Source organism: Trichoderma atroviride, chromosome 7 (assembly GCF_020647795.1).
Source record: "Trichoderma atroviride chromosome 7, complete sequence".
Lineage (NCBI taxonomy): Eukaryota > Fungi > Ascomycota > Sordariomycetes > Hypocreales > Hypocreaceae > Trichoderma > Trichoderma atroviride.
In genome coordinates this window covers 2866303-2881912 of record NC_089406.1, presented here as the reverse complement: position 1 = coordinate 2881912, position 15610 = coordinate 2866303, and the positions used below count along the sequence as shown (strand labels likewise).

General features: G+C 49.8%; 7 protein-coding genes and 1 non-coding gene across 8 annotated transcripts; 2 read left to right on the top strand and 6 right to left on the bottom strand.

Moving 5' to 3' along the window:
- The first annotated feature begins 1948 nt into the window (after nucleotides 1-1948).
- TrAtP1_012948 lies at nucleotides 1949-2046 on the top strand. Its single transcript has one exon. It is a non-coding gene; the product is annotated as a tRNA-Leu (tRNA).
- Nucleotides 2047-3553: 1507 nt separating this feature from the next.
- On the top strand, nucleotides 3554-6337 carry TrAtP1_012947 (uncharacterized protein). Its single transcript, XM_066115731.1, has 2 exons — nucleotides 3554-3988; nucleotides 4050-6337. Exons 1-2 carry the CDS (start codon nucleotides 3900-3902, stop codon nucleotides 5227-5229), a joined length of 1269 nt encoding a protein of 422 aa, XP_065971831.1. The 5' UTR covers nucleotides 3554-3899; the 3' UTR covers nucleotides 5230-6337.
- TrAtP1_012946 (uncharacterized protein) lies at nucleotides 6034-7584 on the bottom strand (the record flags this gene model as incomplete). Its single annotated transcript, XM_014088632.2, has 1 exon — nucleotides 6034-7584. The coding sequence occupies one exon, from the start codon at nucleotides 7582-7584 to the stop codon at nucleotides 6034-6036; it is 1551 nt and encodes a 516-aa protein (XP_013944107.2).
- A 1233-nt stretch (nucleotides 7585-8817) lies between these two features.
- On the bottom strand, nucleotides 8818-9739 carry TrAtP1_012945 (uncharacterized protein; the record flags this gene model as incomplete). Its single annotated transcript, XM_014088631.2, has 4 exons — nucleotides 8818-8899; nucleotides 8995-9392; nucleotides 9440-9475; nucleotides 9533-9739. The coding sequence occupies 4 exons, from the start codon at nucleotides 9737-9739 to the stop codon at nucleotides 8818-8820; spliced, it is 723 nt and encodes a 240-aa protein (XP_013944106.2).
- Nucleotides 9740-10745: 1006 nt separating this feature from the next.
- TrAtP1_012944 (uncharacterized protein) lies at nucleotides 10746-11098 on the bottom strand (the record flags this gene model as incomplete). Its single annotated transcript, XM_014088630.2, has 3 exons — nucleotides 10746-10786; nucleotides 10860-10946; nucleotides 11014-11098. The coding sequence occupies 3 exons, from the start codon at nucleotides 11096-11098 to the stop codon at nucleotides 10746-10748; spliced, it is 213 nt and encodes a 70-aa protein (XP_013944105.1).
- A 766-nt stretch (nucleotides 11099-11864) lies between these two features.
- TrAtP1_012943 (uncharacterized protein) lies at nucleotides 11865-12269 on the bottom strand (the record flags this gene model as incomplete). Its single annotated transcript, XM_066115730.1, has 1 exon — nucleotides 11865-12269. The coding sequence occupies one exon, from the start codon at nucleotides 12267-12269 to the stop codon at nucleotides 11865-11867; it is 405 nt and encodes a 134-aa protein (XP_065971830.1).
- Nucleotides 12270-12684: 415 nt separating this feature from the next.
- On the bottom strand, nucleotides 12685-13476 carry TrAtP1_012942 (uncharacterized protein; the record flags this gene model as incomplete). Its single annotated transcript, XM_014088629.2, has 1 exon — nucleotides 12685-13476. The coding sequence occupies one exon, from the start codon at nucleotides 13474-13476 to the stop codon at nucleotides 12685-12687; it is 792 nt and encodes a 263-aa protein (XP_013944104.2).
- A 998-nt stretch (nucleotides 13477-14474) lies between these two features.
- On the bottom strand, nucleotides 14475-15310 carry TrAtP1_012941 (uncharacterized protein; the record flags this gene model as incomplete). Its single annotated transcript, XM_014088628.2, has 2 exons — nucleotides 14475-15195; nucleotides 15246-15310. The coding sequence occupies 2 exons, from the start codon at nucleotides 15308-15310 to the stop codon at nucleotides 14475-14477; spliced, it is 786 nt and encodes a 261-aa protein (XP_013944103.2).
- Nucleotides 15311-15610: the final 300 nt, after the last annotated feature.

Here is a 15610-nt window from a genome sequence, read left to right as displayed (position 1 = left end):
TTCAGGGGGGAGCCGTGGGATTGGGAATGGCACGTTGGGGTTACATTGTTGTGAGCTGAGGGCATGTCCGAGTACGACTTTGCATTATCCCTGGTTAGATGAATCTAGATCTCGTTTCTTTTTTTCTTTTTCCTTCTTTTGACAATTGGAGATCTAGAGATAGTTTCAAGATAGTGCATAGGAGCTAGCAGTCAGTAATTAGACTTTTCGGTCTAGAAGGGTAAAAAAAGACTGCAAAAGCAAAGAAAACGGTTTGATAAAATTTTCTAGTCTCGGCATTCTCAAAGCTTTGACGCCCAGTAGTCTGGATGCTAGACCCCCCAAGCTATCTAAAAGCTTCAATCAAAATTTTCTAAAACCAACAAACAGATTTAGTCTGGCCAATCCGAGCGCATTGACAGGAGATTGAGGAGGAGGCTCAGCCCAATCTGCCGGTACCGCCGCTATTTTCTCTTTTTTCCTCCCCCCCTCTCTTTATTTGCTTCAATCTCGAAAAATCTACCCTAAAAAGGTTGGTGAGCATGATGTGAGACCCAGGACCCTGAAGAGCAGCAGGGGTAAAGTGCTTGCTGCTATACCCCTGTCCAGCTCCACGTGGTGTGAGAGAAGAGAGGATTCCAGTGGGATGGTAACAGAGACCCCCCCGTAATATGTGATGCCGGAGTTTTAAAAATGGGGGGTTATGAATTGAGTGAGACGCGTTGGAATGAGAAGAGAACAGATTACTTGAATGCGCAGGATTACTGAAGGATTAGGCAAGGATGCAGAGAACTCCATGCAAAAATAAGGCAGAGGAATGAGACGTGAGGGCGGTGTGAGTATACACGTACATGTCTGGTTAGTGGACGGACTTTGCCGTGATTGAAGTAGGGCTGAAGATGGACCGCGTAGGGACTGCCCTTGTTTGTGTTTGAGGTTTCAAAAGAGGCGGTGTTTCTCTAAACTCGTTTTCGCATCAACAAGTTCGTCTCATGTTTTTTGCAGGCTGTTTGGCCTAATTAGAGTTAGAATGCGTGCACTGACCCAGAGCATTGAGCTTGTTAGCCGAGAGCTGTGGAGTAAGTGAAGCGATATTGTAGCTGTCAAACTCAGGTCTCTGCTAGGCAAAACTAGAGACGCGAGGAGCAATTAGGCGAAAAGTAAGGGCATAGCGGTGTGATTTGATCTCTACGTCATTGTTTCTGGAGATCGCTGGTCCGTGATGCAGGAAAACGGGCTTAGAGACTCCGAGGTCGCAGTTGATACTGTTTCAAGCTAAAGTTAAAATATGATCTCATGAATTGCCTTTTTGTACCATCGTCTCGACTTAAAAGGCCTTTAGTAGATGAGCCTTGGATGTGATGGCCTTCTGCTCGCCTCATTCGTTCTGTATATGACGAGGATAAACACGTTACCATCATTTAAGGATATAATACTTGGTGGCTAGCCGTTTCGATGATGGCAGCCTTTGAATCAATTGATGCATCTCGATTGAGTTCTACTAATACCAAGGCGGACGGCTTGTAATGCTCTTCAATTTATTGATAACGCATATAAAGCATACATGGATTAAGCTTTGGCTCAGCGTCCATCATTCCCTAGGCTTGGTAGAAGCCTTGAGCGAAACCATATCGTGCTTAGTTCGGATTTTCCCCTCAAACCTCTACTATTAGCATCTCAACGGCCGCAACATCCTCCCCATCCAATGAATTGATTACTTTCCTAATTATTCAACTGCTCGTGAAGAATATTCGTTCATGTGGTGATGGCTTTGCTAGTCCAGCATCCAGTGATCTAGTGTCACTGGATGTTACAGTGGCCACATAATCATAATTGGCGAGCATCTCAACGATACATCAAAGCAGACGGCAGCCGTCTCACATTCTCAATACAGTCATGGTGCGGCAAACTGACCAATGAGAAGACATGAGCATTCTCAACTGCTAAAATCCAGCATCTTGCGGCATCTGGCGAGATGGCCGAGTTGGTTATGGCGTCAGGTTAAGGCTACCTTAACAGCAATTCCTGGTGGAGCAATCCGCGTGGGTTCGAGTCCCACTCTCGTCAAGCGTTTATTTTTTTTGCTTCTTTAGATGAGTAGCTCGTTACGAGTTCCGGACACTTTCCTAGGGACATTCACGTTGGCATGCCTACGTAGTGTCTATTCAGTAATCGCCATATTCCCGAGCCATGTAAAGATCATAATGCGGACTCACACAAAGGTCCGTATAACCTGCTTCTTTCTCGAAACTGTTTCGACGTTTGCACTTTTTGTAGGAGAAAAGTATCTAGTCAGCGTTCGAGACGACAATGTTCGAAACAATTAAACAACTCTATGGCTTCTGCTTGCGATGCTAAAATAAACTTCTTTGTTGTTATATCAGTGCCTGAGACTCTTGATGCATGTCGCATTCCAGTCCCAGTCTACATAATACATTGTTCAATTCTTAAAATTATTGCTACTTTGCGTAGTATTTCGTGATAATTGTTTTCGGACTAACATTAAGGAGTCACCAGCTTTGAAGCTTCCGATATACGCCGTCCTTGATGAAGAGTGTACAGCAAAGGCTCAAAAGCTGCTGAGAAGCTACTTACTCCTTTGCTCTCTCTCTCTTATACATGTATATAAAGAAGATTTTACAACAGGCGTATCTCATATCTTTGACTCTATCGCGGCAAGACAAAAAGTGGCTAGTCGGTTGGTCTGAATCAAGCCTTAGAAGTGTCCGAGGTATTAAGGAGTTCTTTTACCATCACATGCCACTTTACATCTAGATGTCAACGCCGAGTGCAATCGTATACATGTATTCAGCATCTTCAATTCCGTGATTAGCCCAACCCGCAGCCTTGGGACCTGCGTTTCCTCGAAAGAGCACTTTCAACTTGGAAGTACAGTGGCGTTGCGAGAACCTATCCTTTAAGCAAAAACAGTATCTACGCTGTCTCATCTAAAAGAGTGCGACCAGGGGAATTGTAGATATTTGGTGACCTGTCTAAGGAATCTCTTTGCTGCACCACACCAAGCCTGATAAATATTGCCTCTGAATGGTCACTCTTAACAAGTAGAACTAGGTCCGGATCCCCAATTGAACATGAGAATTAGCAGAGCAAAGCAACTCTATGTCACTGGCTAGCTATTTTGGATTGATAATGTAGCATGCCACTATACGATGTTTAATAGACATGGGGAATTTTATTGCAGTACCGCATATGGGAGTTTTCCCTCTCAGCAAAGATCAAGCTACCCGCAACAGCGTAGGACACACACAAACTACCCGTTTTCATGACTTCTTACAGCCCAAGTCTACCGTTCTCGTCCGCAGAAGCCATATAATGCAAATATTAGTATGTAACCCAGTCCTAAACTCAACGCCATTGTGGCTGGTACACTTTGTTCAAGGTAAAGTCTTGTCCAATACATTGTTCAAGAGTGGCCTGAGATCCGCACGAGATGCTTGGTATGCTTAAGAGCGAAACATTTCGTCGTCAACACAAGCAATATTAAACGCTCAAAATATATAAAAAGAAGAAGAATAAAGCAACACAATTACACTTTTCAAAGAAATTTCCCTTTGCAGAGCTCAATGCAGTTTCCATGTATTCAATCCTACATCGTTAGTCATCAGCGAATCTGAGGCTTGGAGCTACAAACGGACAACTGTGGCGCCCCGCAGAATGCCTGTGGCTAGTGCATCGCTGTTCAATGTTTATGCTAGTGTTTTTTTTCCCAAAGCTCACCTTGCAGAATTTCGGCATCAAGGTTTCGGGCCTCTGCATTGCATCTCACCATCCACCTCACTCACTGAGTCGCAAGTCGCGACATCATCGGGCTGCCGTCGACAGCTTGACCAACGCCCTTTTCAGCCTGCATCGCGCGCGTCTGCAATTTACTCGTCTTGTCCTTTGTCTTCTCGCCCGCCATGGCGCCTCTCATCCTGCACAACGTCCCCGACGAAGAATGCTATGTCGGCGAGGACGGCATCAAGAGGCCATATGCCATGATATATCCGTATGGCATCTTCATCTCGCATCTCTCAAAGAACCAACTAACGATTGCCTCTACTCGCTAGACACGAAGGCACAACCAGAACACGGCGGAGCATCGCTGAAACAGGCTCCTTTGGCAAGTCAACAAGACGGTCTCGCTCCAAAACAGGCACGCCCGCCCGCGGCCGAGAGAATCCCACGCTCGCCGCCGCCGACAAGCTCTTCTACGACTGGGTCACGAACCAGTCCAGCGCCAACCCGCCCTCCAACCAGCGCAAGGCCACCGCCGGCGCCGCCTCAGGGGCCCAGGAAGACGCCGTGCCCCAGCGCGCCGCCGTCAAGTCGTCGCCCGTCGAGCTCGTCCTGCGCGGCTACCGCTCGTCGACGCAGCAGTACGCCGCCATCGCCCACTACGAGTCCCTCGCCGGCCTCATCCTCGAAGACTACCCCCGAGAGCCGCCGTCTTCCCAGCGACGGTACAAGTCGGAGCTGCGCGATCCCGCCTTTACGCGCCGCCGCAACCTCTCGGCCGAGGAGCGCGCCCTGGTCAACCGCGCCGATGGCGGCGAGCACTGGGTCAAGGTCACGTTTGCGAGCGCCGAGGCTGGCAATGCTGCCGTCTACTCCAGCCCGCAGAGGATACTGGGCCACCTCGTCTATGCTGAGCCCTACCGGGGACTGGCACCGGCCAAAGACGAGGCCTGCCCGGACATTGAACAGCTGGAAGAGGAGCGATCAAAGAGCGTGCCGAGCTTTGCGCCGCCGAGTTTCGGACAGCCCAAGAGGAAATCGGTGTCGGGTCTTCCCACGACGTTTAACAGCCGTCTTCTCGACCTGTCCCCTGCCGAATCGAGAGAGTCCAGCCAGACCATGAATAGTGCCACCCTGACGAGCATCTCTCACGGCTCAAGCGCCACCATTACCGAACCCCTGCCTTTCGGATTAACAACAAGCATCGAGCCCATGGAAATCGGCCAGGAGGACAGCATCTTCTGCCGACGCATCCCCACCGCACGCAAAGCCCGTCTCCTCCCTGCCGAACAAGCCCTCTTACCGCAACAATCCGTCGTGCAGCGCGTCCTCAACGCACTCCCCATCATCAAGTGGTTCTCGGGCAGCATGATTGGCAACGAGGTGCCGCGAACCGAAACCGGCGAGTTTGACTGGGGCCGCGCAAGTCTCTACTGGAAGATTATCTGGTGGCTTGATGCCACGTTTAGTCTGTTTAGAGGCGATGTGTATAGCATTGACAAGGATGACTAAGAGGAGATTTACTGGTTGACGGTGTTATATCTGCGTTTTAGGGTTTTTCTTTTTTATCTTTTTTTTTTTTTTTTTGGAGCTCGAAGCTGGATGGGATGTTTTATGATACGAATGGATGGAAAGGATAGACGAAAGCAAAAAGGGAGACATCCAAACAGCGTTTTTTCGTTGATGCCAAAGCAGCAGCGCACATATTGGACGCGGAGAAGAGAGCAATACAGCTGCATTATTCCGGATCGAGGGAGATTTCTTCTCATCATGAGCATTTTAATAGGGGTACATGGGTATAAATCATGGACTCTTTTTTTGTAAGGCGTTCCACTTGGTTGTAACACAATAAGGAGAAAAGGTTGAGATGAGGGGTGGTAATATATGTTAAGACGAAAGCTCTTTTCTTCTTCTTTCTGTAAATGGGAATGCATCCTTGGGATTTTTTGTCTACAGTTTGTTTATACCAGTTTCCTTCTGTGAGACGCCCCGACTCTTTTTTGAATATTGTTGTTTTTTGCTTTGAGACATCTATTTATGCCAAAAAAAGAAAATAAGAGAAAAGTAATCCTGTTTGTCCGCCCAAAAAAAAGATGATGCATGCTCTTCAAACGATGAGGGAAAAAAAGGTCAATCTAGTAAATCATTTCGTAAAGCCATTCAATCATATGGAGCCGAACACCAAACAATGCCTCTGACACAAGGGAAAAAGAGAAGAGGACGAGAAAAGAGTAGAAAGAGAAGGAGAGAAAGAAAGGAGCTCTATACACCTCAAAGACGCCTCTCCTATGCTGTTTGTGCGGGAGTTGAATCTCTTCAGTAGTCAGGGTTCAACAGCCCCAGTCTGTCCTCTCCTTCTTGCTTGCCATGATCATCTTCTCCGCTGTCATCATCTTCTTCCTCATGCTCATGACTAATTTCACGTTCGGTGAGATCCCCGCTATCATCATCTGAGAGCGTCTGTTCCCTCGCTTCCTCAGAAGACCGTTCTCCATTGCTATGATTGTCCTCATTATAACCGTGGTCGTTACGATCGTGGTCGACATTGTCGTAATCACGATGCTCTTCTTCTGCTTCTAGTCTCCTTTCGTGCTCCTCTTCTTCTTCTTCTTCTTCTTCTTCTTCTTCGTCTTCATCTTCTTCGCCGATTCTCTCGCTCAACGGTGGAAACATGCCGTCTTGCAGACTAAGAGACGGAGAGCTTACAAGATTATCCAACAAGTCAAACGTCACATCTGTAGGCGCCCGCCGAATCGGCTGTGGCGAAAAGGGGCGAGCGTTCCGCGGCTTGTTAAAGTCAACCGAGAAGACGCTCTCGGAGTCAGCACTCTGCGGTTTAGCATCTGCGGCCGTGGCAGCAAGCGACTGGTATCGTTCCCCGTCGGTCAGCAAGCTCTCGCTTCTCGGCTCGGACGCCGTGTCGGCCAAGATGCTCTTTGGCGGCAGGATAGAGAAGAGCTTAACCCCTTCGCCGCCACTCGTGCCGGCACCGTGGAAGGGGTCGTCCTCAATGGCGAACAGGTCCTGGCCCTTTTCCAAGACGTCGTCCAAGCCGCCGCCACTCCAGCCCTTCCTGGCCAAGCTCTCGAATATGTCCACCTCGGCTCGCACAAGGCTACAGCTCGCATCGACTATCCGGCCGCTCGTCTCTTGGCTCTCTCGCAACAAGGTCCTCGCATGGTCCGAATGCAGGCTTGTCAGCCCATCGAGCTTGTAGGTCAACTCCACAAGATGGGCTCTGAACCGCGCCACATCCCTGCGTCTCTGCTTATGCAGCTTCAGGCCCTCCTTCTCCAGGCGCTTAACCTCTCTGCTCTGGGCCTTGATGTTGTGCTGATACGTCTCCTCCTCGTCACCAATGACGGTTTGCCACTTATCGAGCTCGTGTAGCAGCGGCACTTCGAAGGAGCGGTAGACGGTCTCGGAGAGGATCTGCTGGTGGTTGGCAATCAGGTGGTGCACGCCCGACGCAGACATGAGGGTATCGGCGGTACATTGGCCCTTTGTCGTGAAGCTGGCCGTCATATTGGCAGTCCCGGCAGGGCCAATGGGCTCGGAGCGAGCCTCCTTGAGTCTCGCACATGCTTCCAGCGCAGAGCCAAAGGTGGAGGCGGCCGTCGAGAGAGCCGCGAGAGCAACCCGGTACGCCTTGGCCGACGTCAGGAGACCGGCATAGGCCTCCTGCGACCGCTCGAGATCTGCCTTTGTTATGACAGAGTGCAGCGGGCGGGGCGGAGGCGGCAGAGGCAGGTTGTACTGGGAGAGCGGGAGGGCGGTAGAGGCGAGAGAGTAGACGGGAGATTCTGGCATGGGCGGCAGTTGGGAGGTCGCAGGACTGGAGGGACGAGAAACGGTGGGAGTCGCCATGCTTTGCGGGAGAGGGTGGATGAATCGGCTTTTGAGAATAAACAACAGAAAAGAGAGTGCCTTGGCCGATGGCAGCGATGAGAAATGTCTCTATTCTCGTTGGGCCGTATCCCAGTGGCCGGCTCGGCTCTGTCTGGGAAAGTCTGGTGTTGCAGATTGATAAGAGGCAAGGCGGGAAGAGATAAAAGATAGAGATAAAAAAACAATGGCCAGCCACACGCACAGCCCACGCTACACAGACAAGCTTCAGATCAAGCGCACGGCGCTGCAGATTTTCGACAGAACAGGCGCACGACCAACTGGAGAGCACATGGCAGAGCAGAGAGAGAAGTCGAGAGTCATGCCATCTAATAATTGGTGCACTTGTCAGAAATGCCATGGGGACGGGGTTATGTTATGCCAGGCAGAACTGTGCTGTGCTGTGCGGTGCTGTGCGGTATGGCTCTCCGCTGTATTCCTGCCGATTAGGTACCTACTGGCTGGTGATTCGGGCAGTTATTGGCCTCTTCCCCCACAGCTCAACGGGCCACAGCGTCCCCCAAGCCTTGCAGCGTCCCATCCTGCAGCGTGATCCGTTGGCGCAATGCCCGCCGTGCCGCCGTGGCCATCCATAAGCCGCCACGCATGACACCTGACGTCAATGCAGAAGGCATTGCCCTTATCTTGGTCCTTTTTGTCGCCTATTTCTGCTCAGCGCCTGTTTCTTCATCGCTCCCTTGTGATGCGGGTAGAGCAGCCGATGCAGGCAGCCTTGTTGGGGGGGTGACGTGGTGTTAGGGGCATATGCAAGGCCACGAACACCGAACTAGAGTCCTTTCTGTTTAGCTACAGGCACCTGTAGGCCATGGCAGCGGTCATTGAAGATTTGCAGCTCCTTCTAGCCAGAGATTCAACACGCTGACCAGTATCGAACGGCCATGAAACGGAGTCTGGAAGCTTTGATTGTCTGCATGGCCTACAACGTTAGTGATCAATCTGTCTGCCAGCGGATCACCCCCATAGCACTAGTTCTAGTGGCGCAATGGCCCTATGTCTGGTTTCTTGCATTTGGACCGGCCTAAGCGCCGCTTGAACACGTCCCTCAGTTTCCACTCTTTGGCTTCAACTCCACAGCCCGTGGCATCTTGAAACCGTCCGCATTGCTTGGCGTTTAGCAATACAAACAAACATGGGTTTCCCAACATCAAATCCTACATCTGTAGATTGTGAACCTGCCCATCAAGCATCACCAAGTCAATAAAAGCTACAGCAGCCTTTCTTCAATAAACGCTTCCACATCGTCCAGCTCGTCCTCGCAAGTCTCATGACCCATCGGCTGCCCACCACCACCAGTTAGCATGGCCGACTATAATAGTCTTGAGATTTGATGTTTAAACGTTGAGAGGAAACTAGGCGATCAAAAGAACTCACCCGTACACATTCCAAGAAACTGAAAGTCCCATCGCCGTCAGAGCCTCTCGGCTCTTCTTGGCAAATCCCACCGGCACCAACCGGTCATCCACGCCATGGCCCTGAAATATGGGAGTTTCCTTGTTTGGATTTTCTTCAGGGACGTATTCCATGATTTTTTGAGCTAATGGCAGCCATGCCGAAAGCAAAATAATGCCAGCAAGAGGCTGCGAATAGGTCAGGCCAGCAGCCGCGGCAATCACTCCGCCTTGGGAAAACCCGGCAAGCATGATGCGCTCGGATGGGATTCCGGCGCTGGTTTCTTCTTCGATTAGGCTGTGGATGTAATCCCTACTGGCGAAAATACCATCCACGTCTTCATCCGTCTGGAGCGCATCTGGCAAGCCATCGTAAACTTTCTACAGCACTGATTAGCACGGTCAGTAATCGGGAGCGGGTCGCCTACAATATCAAACCATGTCGGCATATATGCGCTCGCTTTCTACGTTCCTATTAGCCCACATGGAAGCTCAAATCAACATGTAAAGTGGAACAATACCGCTGTAAACGGGATTATCGGTGCGTGCGGCAACACAAATTTAATGTTATCAACCTGGCCATTGCTCCTCCACTGGTTGATGGGCTCGTGCAGTGTTTCTGGCTTGTCGCCTAGACCGTGGATGAAGATGATGGTTGCCGTGTGCTCAGCCAAAGGCTCGATCACGTCGGGGCCTGGCCGGACAGAAATGGAAATATCCTTATTCATGGTTTTTCTCGAGTATTGCAATCTCACTATTCCGTTTGGATGCGAATTGGGTGAGGCCTGCTTGTTGCTGTTGCGCACTAATCTTACAACACCAATATTATACTATCAAGACTACCGAAACAAGGAATTAGAGGGAGAGCATTTCAGCGGTTGGCACTCCTCCCTTATTTATATCGCATCTTTCAATGCCAGTTGGCGTCAACTCCTCATCCATTGTCTCAGACAGCCTCGTTATTCCGCATGACAACCGCCAATCAAGGCTGTGCAGGGTAACTCCCTTGCAGCCAAACGCCCTTGCATAGATGTTCGCTGGCAAGCGATTCGTGCTATCCCACGAGCGACAGAGCCTTGGCTTTCTAGCTCATTATTTCCTTGGATTTGCTTGGTCGAATTGTCCGAGTAAGCATGTTGTAGAGACATGCACTCCTTCCAATGATGACCATGGATGCATACGACTGGTGGTTATACTACACAGCTGACGAGACGCATGTGAATATGACAAAGAGAATCAACCAAGAGGGTACAATCTCTTCAGACGTTCTTGTACAAGGTACGCTCTAGGTACAAGTACATTCTACCGTCTGTGCTGGAAGCCCACTGGCCTGAGCTCCCACCTCCCCATCATCACAGCAATTCATCATGAAGATGCATGCACCCCTCGACGAGCATCACTCTCGTTTCGATTACAGTCTCTGCCAAACAGCCTCGAAGAGCAAAATCACAAACCGCACATATCACGCATCATCAACTCAACACTTCCCACGACCCTGCTTATGCAAATGCCCTCATGATATCCCAAAAGCAATTCAATTAAACATGCTATTGCATCCCACTCATATCCGTGAAAATAAGGAAGGAAAAAAAAGCGAAAAATATACACAAGCGATATCAACTCCTTCCCCCATCGCTTTCAACCCCTCCCCTCTTCTCCGTCCAATTTCATTCCCCCCGGATATTCCCTTTCCCAAATTCAAAAAACGCCGTCGAGAACGTGTAGACATTTTCTTTATGCTGAGCCGACGAGGAGGCCGTTGAGAGGAATGTGTACTGCAAAATTGGACGTTAGCTTTTAATTAACCAAAAAAACATCGGTACTGATGGGGAGGGAACAAAAACGCACTCAGCTTGACGACGAATCCAACTGCGCCCATGACGCCGAAGCCGATGCCAACAGCCTGGCACAGCTTAAGAAACTCCTTCTGGTCGGCTAAAGGAAGAAAACAAGCCGCATTAGTATAAACGCGTCCAAGGGAAGAGAGGAAAGTATCTCGTACGCTTCTGGCAGCGGTTGATGAACTGCACGCCGTCCTTGAAGAACTCGCGGGGAACATCGAGGATCTCTTCGACTTGATCGGCCATTGTGACGATTGTTGTGGGAGTAAAAGGCGCGAAGAAAAAAGGATCAATGCAATTGGCAAAGGAGTCGCGTGAGTTGAAGAAAGCAAGAGAGAGAAGAGAAGGGATTCAGGTGTCGCAACAGGATTGGCGAGTGAAATAAGTGGGAAAGCTGCGCTGTGCCTAGAGTAGTGGCCAGCATTTCTTCTGGTAAAATGCCACCTCGCCTCAAATTGCGTGGGGAAGGGTTCGGCCGAGGTTCTCCCGGCTGTAAGCTACTACTACCTACCTAGGTACCTATCTAGACCCTTCTACCCTTTTACTTGGTGAGACGACCATCCAAACATTCTTGTGAGAACAATTCTATGATTTTTTCTTTCTTTCTTTCTTTTTTTTAAAAGATCATTCGTTTTCAAAATAAAATGTATACTAAATGGCAGATAATTTCCTGAAATCATATGGCATTTTAGTCATCTTGAATACGAACTGAAATTAGCCAAGCGCCTTCATCAAAGGATAGGCACCACAACCCCAAAGAACAGGCCAAAATAGAAACACTGTAAAGTAGCATGAATTACCGCCCTTACCAACGCTGCCCATGCAATTATATAGGTACCTAGTATTTATATACCCAGAAACAAAACAAAAAAATACCTTCTAAAGCTGTATAATAGCCCATACAACACCAAACAATGCATGCAACTCCAACCAATATTGTATAAACCAAAAAGGTAACGCTTTGCACACACAGAAACGCCATCTGACCTGGTCCATTGTAAGAACAAGCAAGTTATCCCCACTGTCCAAGAGGAAGAACCCTCACGGAGGAATACCCCTCTAGCATATTCCACCCCTTATCCTTCTCCAAATCCTTTGGCCCGCAATTCCACGAACACGCTCGATAAAGAAAAGGCACTGCAATCTCGCTCTTGTCAGTGGAATACGTCCACGTGCTGATAATCTCGTAATCTTCTCCCGCGTTGCCCCTGAACTGGCTGGTCCTTAGTTCTCGCCATTCGATCCATTGCATTGGGGGTACAATCAGCGTCTTTCGGCAGTTTGAGCAAACCAGACCACCCATGTCTTTCTGCGAAGAGGCTCGTCGTAGCAACTTTCGAAGGTGCTCAGGTCCTTCTGGCATGTAAGACTCGAGGTCAGGAAGTTGGCTGCTGCGGTAGCAGCTCCGCAGAGCCATCTCGAGTAAGCTGGGCACGGCACTCGGCTTCGTCGCTTGCTTTCGGAAATTCGTCGATGCCGGTGGGGAGTATGTGGCTGCGAGGCCGATCCTGTTACTTGCTACCTCCACAGGTAGCACTGGTATTTCCGAATCCAACGCAGTACGAAATTCTGAGAGAAGCTGGCCCCTGGAATCACAAAATTGCACCGGGCTTCGGCCAAGCCACCGGCTCAGGTATCGCGGGACTTCACACATCGCCACTGGCCGTTCATATCTGTACAGGATTTTTGGGGCAGGGCATAGAAAAGCCTCGTCATTGTCCTCAGCTATGGGCTCTAGAATGGACTCTAGAGACTCTATGCAGCCTTGTGGTTGGATGAGTGGATTGGCAAGCAGGTTCAGCTCGGAGAGCTGACCTCCATATTGCAATAAATCAAGCAACTCGGCAGGCAGGTGCGAGAAATTGTTGTGAGACAAATTGAGCTGCTTCAGGTTGCGCAGCTTGCAAATCGCGGGGGGGCAGTTCCGTAAGTTGGTTTCCACGAAGACTGAGAACCACAAGATGTGTGAGGTCAAAGAGGCTGCCGGGCAATCGTGATAGCCTGTTTAGCGCAAGGAACAGCTTCAGCTCGGGCTCCCTTGGCACAAAGGCCACATCCTTGGCCACATCTGGTATGTTGGCAACTTGGCCCAGACGTTCAATGGTGCCATCGGAGAGCTCTTCTAGTCCCATGGACCACAGATCAACCGATTCAACACCCCTGTCAATGCAATCCTCAATCTTCCGCCTGGCCGCCATCTCAGCGTACGACAAACGGATCGGTTGCAGCCTTGGCCGACTTGGAATCTTCAGGCAGTCCAAGTCACTGCCGCAATCTGCATCCGTGGTGACATCGCTGCCCAGAAAAACGCCGCTGTCATAGTCCCTTGTCAGTGTGCGTCTTGTCTGCTGCAGTGTGTTGGGTGCGTTGCCGTCTGTCGCAGGGTGCTGCTGAAACCAGGTCCCAACATAGCGCTTCTTCGGCCGCCCTTCTACATAATTGTCCAATCCCGGGTCGTCATCACTAGAGAAGACTGCGGGATCACTAGAATTGAACAGCAGCGGCGATGAATACCCGGTTTGATAGTTATTACGGCCACGCTTGCGGGGGTTGAAAGAGAAGCTCTGATATTGCTCGTCCCACGATACGGCGGGAAGCTGAGGCAACGACGGCTCGTCAGACATTTGGATGTTTAAGCACCAAGGGGTGAATCAAAACTTTGGTCTTAAACGGGAAAGTTGAAAAAGGGAGAACCTGACATCGTGTAGCAGCGGTAGACGCGGTCAACGCGTGTAAGTAAATAACATGCAGCGCTTAGCAAGAAAAGCCCCACGCCGTCAACTCCACAGTCCTGTCGCGTGTGCTGGTAGTATTGATGACCTTTTGGAGAGGAGAATATGCCAATGTAACGGGATCGTTCGGTATATGTGGCGAAAGCTTTGTTTTTGTAAAAACCCGGACAGCTTGGTCTTTCTATATTTCCTGTTCTGATTTCATCTTTATATGTCTACTGCGATCCTTGTTTATATACTCTGGTGCGTTCGCTCATAATCTAAGCTTTCGCTCTGGACAAGAGTCAATTGAAGAAGGAGCGGCTCGACTAGCAGCTGGAACAGCTTTCTTTCTTGAAATTGCCCAGACAGCTTGGTTTTGTTCATGTCTCCTTTTCTTATGAACCTTTTCTTGTTTACTGTGTTACCTTGTCACTTGTAAACTTCCATTTTAGCTTTCGCGCTGGACAAAAAGAGTTGAAGTGGCGATTCGACGACTAGCAGCTGGACCCTGGCCCCCGCATTTTTTTCCAAGCGGCATGAAGTGCTAGTGCCATCGGTGTCAGGGGTAGCATCGTGTCCATAGATGTTAAAGGGCTGTGAATTTCAGTCCCTGGTAGGAGTGTAGGAGCTAATGTGCCGAGAGAAATAGAGTTGCATGAAAGTTGCTTCTCGCAAGACTGGGAATGAGGGTAGAGTTATGAATAAAGTTTGAGATAGAGTATGTAAAGTAAGAGGCACAATGTGTAAATAGTTTTGCGAATGAAGTCTACAGCTCTCCGTTGAGCTTACTTTCGCATCCGTAATAGACCTTGTTTCGTATGCAACGTGTTTTATGGCTTTCACAGAGCCCTCTGCAGCTTTTGATTACGAAGGAGCGTCGAGATGAGCTAAAGATTGAGACTTGTTTCTCAGTCCCAGTCATCATCATCGGAGTCAACCTGTGCTCGCCCAATGTTACTTGTCTTTATAGTTTTGCCGCCAGCTAATCGCTCCTCTTCGGCCTCTTCCGCAGCTCTCCTCCTCTTGACTACTCGCATATCCGAGTTGGGCACGGCGCCAACCTCGACAAGTATGTCGTCGATATGTCTCATATTGGTCCGAACGCCTCCCAAGGTCAAGAGGGTTACAACTTGCTTTACAATATCGCCCTTGCTGTACACCAAGATTGTAGGGCAGTTTCGGTCCGGGTAGTTTTCGATGGCTTGATTGGCTCTGATTTCGCAGAACTTGACATCGCCATACTCCTTTGCAGCTTGCCTCCACAGGTCTGATAGAACTCTTGATTCCACATTCGTAGCCCCTGAGGCTGATGTGAGGTTCACAAAGACGGGGCCGTTATTGGATGCTTCTGTGATTTCGCGCTGATAATCGGGCTTCGATATGGGGTATACGGAGCCATGGATGGATTTTTGTTGCAGATTGCTTAGCTCGGCCATGCGCTTCTGGCGGTATTGTTCTAGAAAGTCGTCGTCTTCGTCGTCTTCCAGCTCGTCAAGCTCGTCCAGCTCTTTTCCCTCAAGTCGATTCTCATGTGCAAGCCTTCTCGCCTCCAGGATGGCTTCCTCAATCATGGGAGTAGGGCTGGGAGGTTTCTCGGGGATAACGCCATGCTTGCGCAGAATGTCATTCCTATGGAGGGGTCAGAGTTGCGCATCAACCAAGATCGCGGGGCAGCTTGCCATTCGGTATCGGCATTGGGGTCGTCGATTGGAACCGCAATTCTTTGTTCTGAAGGCGCAGCCATGGTGAGCCGATAGCTAGACACAGGTGTTTGGAACAGCTATTGGAAGATGTGTTGTTTGGAGAATGTCAAACGAGTCTAGATAGCTGCGCGCAGCCGAGTAGTACGTAGTAGCTTCATAGCATCATCCGTAGCGGGCGTCGTGGGGGCCGCGCAAATCTCCAGGCAGACAGAAATAGCAGCCATCTTTTTGGCTGCCTATGAGCCCAGAACCGCCCAGAATCGCCCACATAGCTCTGCTATGCGCACACAAACGGTGCATAAGCCCCCATCTTTTCCTAGTCGCCGATTCACAATTCTTAG